At 33.6% G+C, this 12,378-nt stretch overlaps 1 protein-coding gene across 1 annotated transcript in view; it reads left to right on the top strand.

Moving 5' to 3' along the window:
- CLIC6 (chloride intracellular channel 6) overlaps positions 1-12,103 on the top strand; it is a 79,113-nt gene extending 67,010 nt beyond the window's left edge. Inside the window, exons 2-6 of the mRNA XM_074214033.1 lie at positions 1,832-1,941; positions 2,626-2,751; positions 3,382-3,488; positions 5,064-5,245; positions 8,308-12,103. Coding sequence (XP_074070134.1) covers positions 1,832-1,941; positions 2,626-2,751; positions 3,382-3,488; positions 5,064-5,245; positions 8,308-8,469 — 687 coding nt within the window. The 3' untranslated portion in view covers positions 8,470-12,103. The remainder of the gene's footprint in view (positions 1-1,831; positions 1,942-2,625; positions 2,752-3,381; positions 3,489-5,063; positions 5,246-8,307) is intronic.
- Positions 12,104-12,378: the final 275 nt, after the last annotated feature.

Here is a 12,378-nt window from a genome sequence, read left to right as displayed (position 1 = left end):
TCATATCAACAGCAATATTAGAAGTTTAACTGCATTGGGTTTAAAAGAGCATATGAAAAAACAAATTCATTACTGAGACTTTTACAATAGTTTTAGCAGAGAAGGAAAGAGAGATAAAGAATGCCATTCACACTTTTTGAGGATAGAAATATGATCACATTTGTAGACAACAGAGTAGAATCCAGCATATAAAGAGATGTTGAAGATTAAAGAAAGAATGGGAATGATGGTGGGATCAATATTCTAGAGACATGAGTAAAGATTGGGCCATAATGGAATGTAGAGAGGTTGACTTTGACAAGGAGAGACTTATTCATCTGATACTGGAAAGAAAGAACAGATAGTGGATGAGGATATGAGATGAAGAGAAGGGGGGAAATGGAGATTTTGACCAATGGTATTAATTTTTCAGTGAAATATGACCTAAGTTCCTCAACTGAAAGGGTTGGGTGCTGTGGGAAGTTAGAGTTGAGATGAAAAGATTTGGGAGAATCACTATGGTAAGTGGGATAGGGAATCAATTCAACAGGAGTAGAATTGCCTTGCTCTTCTGAAGGTCTAGATGAGCTATGGTAATATAAATTTGTAGTAGAAAGGCACATTCATTTTTATGAGGGAAAGTATATTTGAAAGATGAAGGTAGGGAGAATTATTTGATTTACCCCAAGATCTTTTTATAAAATACATATTTTCTAGTGGATAACCCTTATATTCTTTCTTATATTCTTCCTCTCAAGTTTCCAGAATTAGAAGAGACAAATTTTTCTATAATATTTGAAAGTTTAGATTCTAATTTGATATAATTGAGAAATAGAAATAAAATAACTCTTTATTAGTTATCTCATTTGTGTGTGCATTTCTTGTTCTGTCTCTCAGGGGGGAAAAGGGAATTAAATGGGAGCAGAGAACCATGTAGAATATCAGAGATAGATGGGACTGTAGAGTTCATAAGATCATAGATTTAGAGCTGGATATATTCTCAGGGGCAATTTAGTTCAGTTCCCCATTTTGCAGTGAATTGAGACCCAGACAAATATTACACAAGTAATAGTTGTCAGAGGTAGGATATGAACCCATAGAATCATTGCTTTTTCCAATGCATGCCACATCAAACTCTTGGTTTTTTGTTGAGGTGCTCTCTTTCAGTTTTATTGCTGTTTTGTGTTTATATTATATACATTTATAAATTATTCCCACTTCTTGAGAGGTCTCCCAACAGTAAGCAAAACTAATAAGACAGTGACTTCATTTGAAAGTGCATGCAATATTTTGCATATTTCACAGAATTTTTTTCTCTTCCTTTCACTTTGCAAAGGAGCAAATCTCTCCTATTTTAAATCATTCCCTACTCATCAGTTGTAATGGGAGTTTAATGTTTTTGTTGAGGCAGTGGGTAATAGGCCTGAAAGAGAACAAAAACAATATTCCATTTATCTTTTGCAGCATTGGAGGAATTCTCAATGCTCATAATTTTCCTGCACTTTCTTTCCCTCACCCAAACCTTATTTGAAAGCTGCTAATAGGAAGTGATGAGGTGATAGGCGACAGAAACAAATAAATATTCAGTAAATCAAAGGATTCAATATTGGAAGTAGAATAGGCTTAATTATTGCTGTGTTCCTTTCACTCCCTTAACTTCCATCTGATAATATCAGACTCCACCGAGATGAGCTTGGGACCAGAGTAAAATATCCTAGAAAGGCATTTAAGAAATTGACAAACCTTAGAGCAATAACTTATAATCCATTTAATTTCTATTGTGTAGTTTAGCCTTAACAAATATGAACTTGCCTTAATAGAAGACCTTAAAAATTCTATTTTAAATTTGTAGGCTGGTTATGATGGTGAAAGCATTGGAAATTGCCCATTTTCTCAGCGACTCTTTATGATACTGTGGCTAAAAGGTGTTATATTTAATGTTACAACAGTGGACTTGAAAAGGTAAGAGGCCCATAGAATAGTTTAATTTCAATGATTGTAACTAATTTTCCTCCATCCCTTTTTCTTTTATCCTTTTTTTTCCATGCTCTTTTATTTCCTCCACTCCTATCCTTGTTCTCTTGTACTTTCCCCATTGAGTTACTCCCTATCCCCCTACCCCATGTAATAGAATCATATAAACAGATCTCTCTCTCTCTCTCCCTCTCTCTGTATATATATATATATATATATATATATATATATATATATATATATATATATATGCATATATATGTATCTATATATAGTTAGAAAAGTTGAGTATAAACTTTGGTTCACAGGATATGGTCCAGGAGAGGAGAGGGGTGTGAGGTAATGTGTAAGCTCCTCCAGTGAATATGGGCTGCTTTTTAAATCAGGGTCAGCCAGATACATTTAGGATATGGATCTGAGCATATTGTAGAGCAGCTCAACTTCATAGTTCAAACTGTTCTTCAATGCCTGTGTCAGTGGAATTAAACCTTTCATTTTAAGGAATCCTTTTGTTCTCCTTGCCTTTGAAAATAATCATAAACATAACAATTTGCTTTGAAATAACAAGAATTTTTCTTTGGCAAAATTGGAGCAGATTGATTCAGTAAGCAAGGGAAATGAGTGTCAATAAACAGCTGCTTTCTACTAATTCCATTGTTCATCTCTTTTTAGGAAACCTGCAGACTTGCAGGATCTGGCTCCTGGAACAAATCCGCCTTTTATGACTTTTGATGGTGAAGTAAAGACAGATGTGAACAAGATTGAGGAGTTCTTAGAAGAAAAATTAGCACCACCAAGGTACTCCATAGAAAATTAATGGACTAGTCTGGTTAAGATATTTTCAAAAATAAATTAATGTAAAATTTTGCAGGGAGCACTGATAAAGGGAGCTAAATTTACATTCCATTCTTCTAGGACTACTTCCAATTTATACTGCATATATTGTTTGATATAATTGTTTGCATATTGGTTTCCCCCCATTAAACTATAACCTATTTGAGAACAGTAACTGTCCTTTCCCTTTCTTTTTTTTAATTCCCAATGCTAGTACCTGGTGCATTGAGGGTTAGTAAAAAAATTCTATGTGTTAGGGTGACTAATTTATATTTTGATGGGAATGTTTTTACTATTTAACCTTAGTTGAAAATGAGGACTAACGATGATCTATCTACACACTGTATGACAGTTAGTTACACTTAGACATTTAAAAATGCTTTTGACAATAATATTGTTGTCAATACCCCACTCCAAATACTTGGGTGGCGTGAGTCAGGGAACCTTTAAGTTCTGAGTACCAGGTGACCTGAGAAGCAGAGTGACAATTCTCAAAGGGAAAGATCTTCATGTACTTTTTTCTCCTAAGAAATATTTCTTTATATGATCTAGAATAGCTATTGTTTGTGACATCTTTCATTTTGACCTTCACAGATATCCTAAGCTTGGAACCCAGCATATGGAATCAAATTCTGCAGGGAATGATGTATTTGCAAAATTTTCTGCATTTATAAAAAACACGAGAAAAGATGCCAATGAGAGTGAGTTCCTTATAGTTTCTCTGTTTCTGCTCCTTGTTGGATGTGAGGTTGGAATCCCTCCTAAACAATTTGAAATCATGGAACAACATTGGCTTAGAAATCCAGAAATTCAGATACTATCTGTGCAATCTTAGACAAAAGACTATCTCTCTATTATTCAGTTTCTTCATCTCTAAAGCAAGAGAGCTGGACTAGATGACTTCTAAGATTCCTTCTGCCTCTAACACTGACTGAGATTTCATCAGTGGAAGGAATTTTTTGGTGTAGAAATCACAAAGGTAAACCAGCAACTAAAGAGTGACTTTTTTTAACCCATAACTGTGATTTCATTATTATAGGTCATTCCAGATGAACCTGGAATCTAGTTGTATAGGACTTTAAGTGTTAAACAGAGAAGTTTATATTTTATCCTAGAGGCAATAAGATTCCAAGGTAGAGGTTACCAATTAAGATAGTGTAGATAGAAGAGAAGAGGCCCCAAAATGGAACATTGAAGTATAACCACAATTAGGACACATTTCATGAATGATGAGATGGCCAAGGAGTTGAGAAGGCAGGAGCAGTCCTAAAGGAGAAAAAACCAGGAGAAAATAATGTCATAAAGACCCAGAGAGAAGGAAAGGATAGTGCTAAATACTGTGGAAATCAAAAAGGTTGACCATCATATTTCAAAATTAAGATGTCATCAATAATTTTGAAGAGGATGGTTTTAGTTGAGTTATGAGATTGGAAGTCGGATTATAAAAGATTAAGGAGTTAGTATGACAAGAAGGAAGAAGAGGGGCAAAGAACTGAGAAACTGAATAGGAATAAAGGATAATAACTTGATAGTATGGTGGATTCTAGTGAAGGTGAAGACTTGCTTTTGCTTTTGTCTTGAATGGGGCATCTCAGGCATGTTTGAAGGCAGTATGGAAGGAACTAATAGACATAGAAGTTGAAGATTCCAGAAAGAGAGGGAAGATGACTAGTAATACAATCTGCTAGAGTAGAGAAGAATGAATGGAATAAAATCAAATGTAAAGAGATTGGACTTGGAAAAGAAAGAAACTTCCTCTTTGTGAGAGATTGGGGGAAAGGAGAAGAGAATGGAAGATGATATCATGGGTTTGAAATTTAGAGAATGAATAGCAAGGGAGCTTAAATTGAATGATCTCAATTTTCTGATCAAAGTAAGAAGAAAGATCCTCAGAAGAGAGAAGAAAGGAGGAAGCATGGGAGACTTGAGGAGAGAAGAAAAAGTTTGGAACAACTTCTAAGGGAATTGAGATAAAGAATTAATTTGGGAAGAATAAAAGGATTGCCTAGTGAGGGCTCAGGTAGAGCTAGCTAACATAAATTTGTAGTGCACCTTGTTATCATAATTGAGAGACTACCTCCAGCTGGGTTCATCATTTTATGAATAGGAGCTTCTCAGGTCTCTCAAATAGCAACATTGCTAATTACACACAAAAGTGAATGTCAGACATAAAGGAATGCACTAAATTGACTTTTTGAACCCAAAGAATTTATCTCTTGAACCAGACATTACCTTAATTGTGCTTCTTTGTAATTTTTCTGCTTTTCTGATTCTAGATTTGGAAAAAAATCTGATAAAGGCTTTGAGGAAACTAGATAATTACTTAAATACTCCTCTACCTGATGAAATTGATGCCTATAGCTCAGAAGACATCACTATTTCCAACAGGAAGTTCCTCGATGGGAATGAGCTCACTTTAGCAGATTGTAATCTCCTACCTAAACTCCATATTATTAAGGTTGGATTTCTCTTCTCACATTTGTTTTTTATTGATATTTTATTTTTCCAAATACATGTTTGAAAGTTTTTCAGATTTCATTCATATGCGTATGCATATTTTTAAATTATAAAATTTTCTTCTACCCTTCCTTCCCACCCCCCCTCCCCTCAGTGGGTCACAATCAGGTTAATATTGTACATACACATTTAAGTTAAAACACGTTTACAGATTAATCATTTTTGGTATAATGAATTAGGATTAAAGGAAAGAAATACATGAGATTTTTTTTTTAAAAAGTGAATGTAGTGTTCATCAGATTGTAAAGATATTTTTCCTTTGTTTTGCTTTGTTATAGTTTTCTCTCTCTTGATGGGGATGATATTGTCCATAGTCAATCTAATAGGGTTGTCCTAACTTCTGAACTGCTGAGAGGATCTGTATCCATCAAGGTTGATTAACTCACAACGTTCTTAATGTCACAATGCTCAACAACAGATCCTGTAACTCATTCCATGCTTCTCTAGAGTCTGATCATTTATGGTTTCTTATAGAATAATAGTATTCCATAATATTCATATGCCTTAATTTGCTCAACCATTTCCCAATTGATACATATCCCCTCGACTTCCAATTCTTTGCCACAACAAAAAGAACTGCTATGAATATTTTGGAACATATCTTCTCACATTTGTATAAAAAATCATTTGTTTTAGGCCAGACATTTTTAGAAAAAATCTGGAATCATGAATCTAATTAAAATCAGTCCTAACTATTCCTATTAATTCTCCAATTCAGATTCATGAAATCAAGGTAGCATAAAGCCTCAAAAGGTAGCTAGGCTTGCTCCCATTCACTGTTAATATTTTTAACATTTACTCCTATGTTGAAAAGAGAAAGTCTACAACTCTTGTAGTATTTTTACAGTCATACTCTCTCAACAGGAATCTCAGAGCTAAAGACAATGTTCTTAAAGCTTGAAAGCATAATAAGGTAGAGCTGGACTGCCCTTTGGTGTCTCTTAGAAAGTCAACTCATCTATTCTAGCTATTTTTGTAAGATTTAGAAAGATTTTTACAAGTCTTAAAAATAGTCCACTCTAATTCTACAGAAATATACTTTCAAATCATTCACTCGCTTTGAGGAATACTTTGATTATTTATTTTGTATTTTTCATAGTCATATAACACTCTTCTATACATAAGAACATTAAATTCTCCTTTGTAACAAAAGAAACCAATGAATATCAATACAGTGTCTATTTTGTAAGAAACAGTTTTCCCTAGTAGTTTTCCCTCACTTCTCTGCCAAGAGTGAGAAGGCATGTTTCATTATCTGTTCCCTGGGATCAAGATTGATCATTGTAATTATTCAGTCACCTTTTTTGTATTCTTTCATTACAGTGTTCTATGTTTTTATGGTTTTGCCAATGAATTGTATCATCAGTTTTTCTCCTTACATGTTTCAGAATTGGGTTTACCCTTTCTACAATTCAGAGATAGGATTTAGTTCATACTGTTAGAGATGGAGTTTGTATTGCTGCTAACTTAAAAAAAAGATTCCCTAGACTCTTAACTGCTATTATCTCTCTGAACACTGCAATTTCTGTATTGTCAGACATTCATACTCTATTCAAAGAAAAAAAACCCTAATATAGACCTGATCTCTATTGAGTAAATAAATATTTACTGTGTAACTATGAAGTATAGAATTTGGAATACCCTGGGGTAGCAGAGGAGCAAAAGATGAGTTGGGATTCTTACTTTCAAATCACTTATGTTTAGCAGATATTTGGCTCCTCTTCTATCCTTTGACCATTGGTAAGGTCTGATCTTATAAAATCATGATAAAAACATTCTAAATTTCAGTGAAAAAGAATGAAGACTCCACATAAAGATCATTTATGGCATTGGAACCAACTGAAACAGTTATTATTCCTTGTTTAGAGACCCTTTTATCCTCTTCCTGCTTTCTATGATTCCTCTGTTTCCAATTATAAATATCCTTGATGATGTTTTTTATACATACAAGTCAACACTGGTAATATGCCAAAGTTCATATATACACCATTCATCTTTCTTTAGTCATTTAAATTAAATATATTTATTGAATGCTTTTTAATTTATGCTAAAAAGCTAATCCAATATTAATGAAGTACATAGATAAGGAAAAGTAAGATAAGTATTATAACTACATATACTGATGTTCTTAATGTTTACCAATATTCAGTTACTATAAATCCCACCAAATTCATTGTCTAATCAGGGTGTCCACAGCATTTCAGACTACTCGTTTTCCTGGAATTCTTCAAAAAGAAAATCTAAATAAGAAGAACAATAGTAGCTAACTTTATATGGCATTTTTCATATTTGATTTAATTTGATTGTCATAACAACTTTGATGGGCACAGTTTTAAAATTTCAAGGGACTCAGGAGCTGATTAGAAACATTAAATGAGAAAAGGGATAGCTCTTTCTGCTGGATATAAATTATGTAGATAATAACTTACTGTGGAATATGGGTTCTCTGACTCCTCAAATAGTATAATATTCTTTAAAATATTTTCACTGTCTTTGTTTAATTTACTTTTAAATAAATTTCACAGAATTAGGTGGTACAAATGGTTTTTCACTTTATTCCAAGTCTTCCCACTAATTCCTTGATTGACACCAGTTCTGTGATGTACAAGTTATAAGTTCTCATTAATTTGCTTGGATGGACAATTCTTCAAAACCAAAATTTTACAAGATACCACTTTGGAACTTTCCACTGGCCCTGGACTTCAATGGCTCTTATTTATTCTTTGGCATTCCTTATTTTTTAATCATTAAGAAGGCCATACTAGCTTTAATATGACCTGATATCTCTCATGCTAATCTCAATAATGTTTCATCAGTACTACACAAAATCACATTTTTTTGAGCCCTTAACTGGTCTTTTCTATTTCCTAAATGCAACTCTGTGTTCTGGTTTGATAACCTCAGGAACTGTAAAAGAAGATAAAGCTATTCCTTTCAGAATTGCCTAATTGCTTATCTTAGTGTGGGTTTTCCCTCTTCTGATTATTTTCTCTTTGTTTTCAGATTGTGGCAAAAAAATACAGGAATTTTGAGTTTCCCTCTGAAATGACTGGCCTATGGAGATATTTAAACAATGCCTACACTAGAGATGAGTTCACAAATACCTGCCCTGCTGACCAGGAGATTGAATATGCATATTCTGATGTTGCAAAAAGGATGAAGTGAAGTCACTGTCTGATGGTTTTCTTTAGAGGTGGAATTGGATCAAGTGATGTACAAAAGGAAAATGTTTTGTTTTAAGTTTTACCAATGGCCAATCCTTAAAAAAAACAAGCTGGTAGTATAATCTCTTCAATGCCAAATAGCATGCATGAATTCTACTTGCACACATCTCTCTATAGACCAAATATCTATTGATGTGAAATACATACCCCTGTCCAACTCAATGTTAATAACAGGTTGTTATAATCTTTGGTTTAGGATTGCATATTTTAGTGGTTTCACTTTCAAAGCTAGACATGTTATGGTTAAAATTGTTGCTTGACTTTTTTATTTTTTTATTTTTCTCTCTCAGATATTTTTAACTGTCATGATCTTATATCTTGATTCCTCACAACTGAGATGTCAGTTTAAATGAAAGGAACAGCTGAAGGTTACATTTGCCAATCCCCTTGACAATAGTCCATGGAAGGACTAAAAAAAATTATTCATGGAATTTTAGAGCTCAAAGGGACCTTAGAGATTACTTAGTTTGATTTTGTGATTTTACAGAGGAGGAAAACTGAGACTCCCAGAGTATAAGTGATCTGTTCAAGGCCAAACAGCTCACTCATGTCATATCAGGAATTTGAAGTCTGGGCTCCAGCTCTGCTTTCTGCTATATTAGGATGTTCCTCTACCATGCCACATGATCTCTCAATTCAAAAGTGGTGTTAAAGGGTTGAGGAACGGCTCAAGCATTGAAATGAGTGAAAAAAAATTCTTGCCTTTTACAAACTACTCCTTAACTTAATGATTTTTTTTCTTAAACCCTTTGTTGCTTCACCTTCCACAAAAGCATTAAGATTTAACCTTCCAGGGCAGTTAGGTGGTGCAGTGGATAGAGCACCGGCCCTGGAATCAGGATGGACCTAAGTACAAATCTGGCTTGAGATGTTTATTAATTGCCTAGTTGTATGATCTTGGGCAAGTCACTTAATCCCATTGCCTTCCAAAAAAAATTTAATCTTCCCTTAAATTTTGGAGAAAATTCAGAGAAAATAAAGGGGTAAGATATGGAATTAATAGAATATCCTCCTCTTCCCCTTTTTTATCTTCAAGAACAGATTTCTCAGTTTTTCAAGAGCTGATTGATCACTATATGAATTATTTAGTTATTCTCTTCTTGTAGTACTTGAATCACTTCCCTATCTCAATACCATCACAAGAGCTTAACTAGTTCAGTTTGGTCACTTTTCAGTAGTTTGGAGAAATAGAAGATGTTGACTTAAAAGAAAGCTTCTAGTTTTATTGACACCTCACCTGTACCCAGTAATCAAAAACTACCTGTATTATTGGCTACATTTTGGAAGGATTTTTGGAAGTAGAGACATGGTATCCAACTAGTGACATGGGAGATTCTTTACATAAAGAGAGTTGACAGAACACAGAATCAAAGTATTAGAAAGGACTTTGGTGAATCTCTACTTTGACCCCCCTCATCTTGCAAGATGGGGAGTTGGGGATCAAAAACTGAGACCTAGAGAGGAAAAATGACTTTTCTAAGTTCATAAATAAAATGGTCTCAGTCAAAGTTTTTTCAGTTAAGTCTTTGCCCATTAGGATGTCTCTTTCACATTACATAAAGTAACTATATACAGACATAAAAACATTTATTTTTCATTTATATATTCTGGATACATGTTATAGCATTCACAAAGGCTATAGTGAAACATACATCACAGATTTAAATTTCCTAAATAAAAACTTGGTTTCAAAGGAGCAAACTATTTATCAAGTGGAGACTATTTTCCTTTCTTTATTCATTGGAATATTGCTAGTTGAGGGAAGGGCCCTGTGTTCCTTAGACATGAACCTCTTGAACCCCAGAGCCCAGTTCATGTTGCTGTTGTCAGTGATTGTTGTCAACTAGTGTTGTCAATGAGAACAAAAAAGTGGACTTCTTACTCTTCCCTTTTTTCAGGAATTACTATAAATTAAGTTTTATGATATAACCTTTTCAGTAGTAGAAAAACAGTACACAAATATAATATCAAGATCTAGAAACACACACACAGAACACCTATGTATTCTTCTTGTGCCTTAAAATTAAATTGATTGTAAAAATTCACAAATTAAACTAATCTTTATACTGAATTCAGTGATTTTTTTCCTCTTTTTTTAACCCTCCTCTTATGTCTAAAGAAATATAAGAAAATTGGGTCTGTTTTAAGGGAATGCAGAAAAAAATGAGGCCTTCTGTTCCATCTATATGAAGCATTAATCATTTAAAACTAGCTAAACAGATGATTTAAGAAATAAATCGGGTTTATTTTGACTTAGGATAGGAGCCAGGGAGGCTTATAGCTCTTTCGCAGTTCAAATGTGGATGTATAGAAACAATTAACACCTGCTTCCTCTCCTATTTTCCAAAATGAGCTCCTATTTTCATGCACTTGCACCTAATTAAAATTTGCACTCAAAAGGTCAATATTTTAAAGGAATGTTTGGTATAAAATATTTATTACATTGTGATTTTATTTAAAATATATTTATTTCTTTTAAATCTCTTATACCCAGGGAAAACATGGCCAAAAAATTAATCAATAAATCTCCCCTTTGAAAATGATATATTGAAAGGTCTTCAGATGTTGTAAGGCTTTCATGTGTAGATTCTCAGTTACCAAAGTTATCCATTCATTTTGAAGGTTGAATATTTCTTCTTCTGAACACAGTACTTCCAAGAACAGACTAGAAAAGAATACAAGCAAATAATGGGGTTATTCTTTTTAAATATCTCCTTGTCAGATCAAGTATGATGTAAAATCACAGAATTTTAGATTTAGCAATGAATTTAGAAATCTAGCCCAACATTTCCAAAAATCTGGTTGTTACTTCCAAATCTGACTTAATCTGTTTCCAAACTGTTGGTAGCTTTCATTTCCCTTTATGTTTTGGGGATTCCCAGTAGGGATGGAAGCACCACTTGTTAGGCTTTACCCTGATTATTATCTTTTATTCTCGGTCACTTTCTCCTATCATGCCCTTTCCTGTTAATTGCCAGAAACAAGAAGACTTAGGAAAATCCAAAGTATATGATTCTCAAGGAAAAAGGCTTGGAAACCTGGCATCATCTAATGCCTTTATGTAGAAACAGAGATGTAAGGTATATGTGTGCCCCACTTTAAGCAAATCTGAAATAAAAACCCAAATCCGTAAAGTATGTTAGTTTTAATTCACATTACAAAATACTTCTGTCTCTATCCTTCTTTCCATCCTGTCCCCATCTAAACCCAATTTTATTTTTAGTGCAATAAAAATCACTCTTAGAAAAACAGGACAACAGAATTTCTATCTGTCTTTTCCTATTGATCTCTTGTTGACACAGTTCTGGTGAGGTCTATTCTCCAGACTTATCAGCTGGAGACATGTACCCTATAAACCCTTTTACCTTTCACATTATATTCTCTGTATATTCTGGCCACAACATTTTTCATTCCATCTCATTAAAATTACTAACCTTTTGAATACCCTCTGGAGTTAAGCCTTTGTTTTTAAGTAATTTGGCTTTGGTATAAGTGGCACTAGCCCTGGGATGTGAAATAGGGATAATCTATTCATACTGGAGTTGAATTTCTCTGAAACAAGAGAAGGATTTGAGTTCAACTGGTTCCTCATATAATTGTTTTATTCAAACTTAGCATTTGTAGTTTACTTAAATGGTTTCAGCTTGAGTGGTTATAACCACTAACATCACATTTATGGTGCCTACAAAGTCATTTTCTGGAATATCTTTTGGATGTTAATACTAAAAATCATTTGATAATAGAAAAGGAGCTTATAAATACAAAGAATCTGGAACCATTTTCCTAGAATGGAAAAGCAACAAAAATACCCTATGGACTCTCTTGACCTAGATAACTTTGACTGAATCAA

Source organism: Macrotis lagotis, chromosome 1, assembly GCF_037893015.1.
Source record: "Macrotis lagotis isolate mMagLag1 chromosome 1, bilby.v1.9.chrom.fasta, whole genome shotgun sequence".
Classification (NCBI taxonomy): domain Eukaryota; kingdom Metazoa; phylum Chordata; class Mammalia; order Peramelemorphia; family Peramelidae; genus Macrotis; species Macrotis lagotis.
The sequence above is the reverse complement of the archived record's forward strand: the minus strand, read 5'-3'. Positions and strand labels throughout refer to the sequence as shown.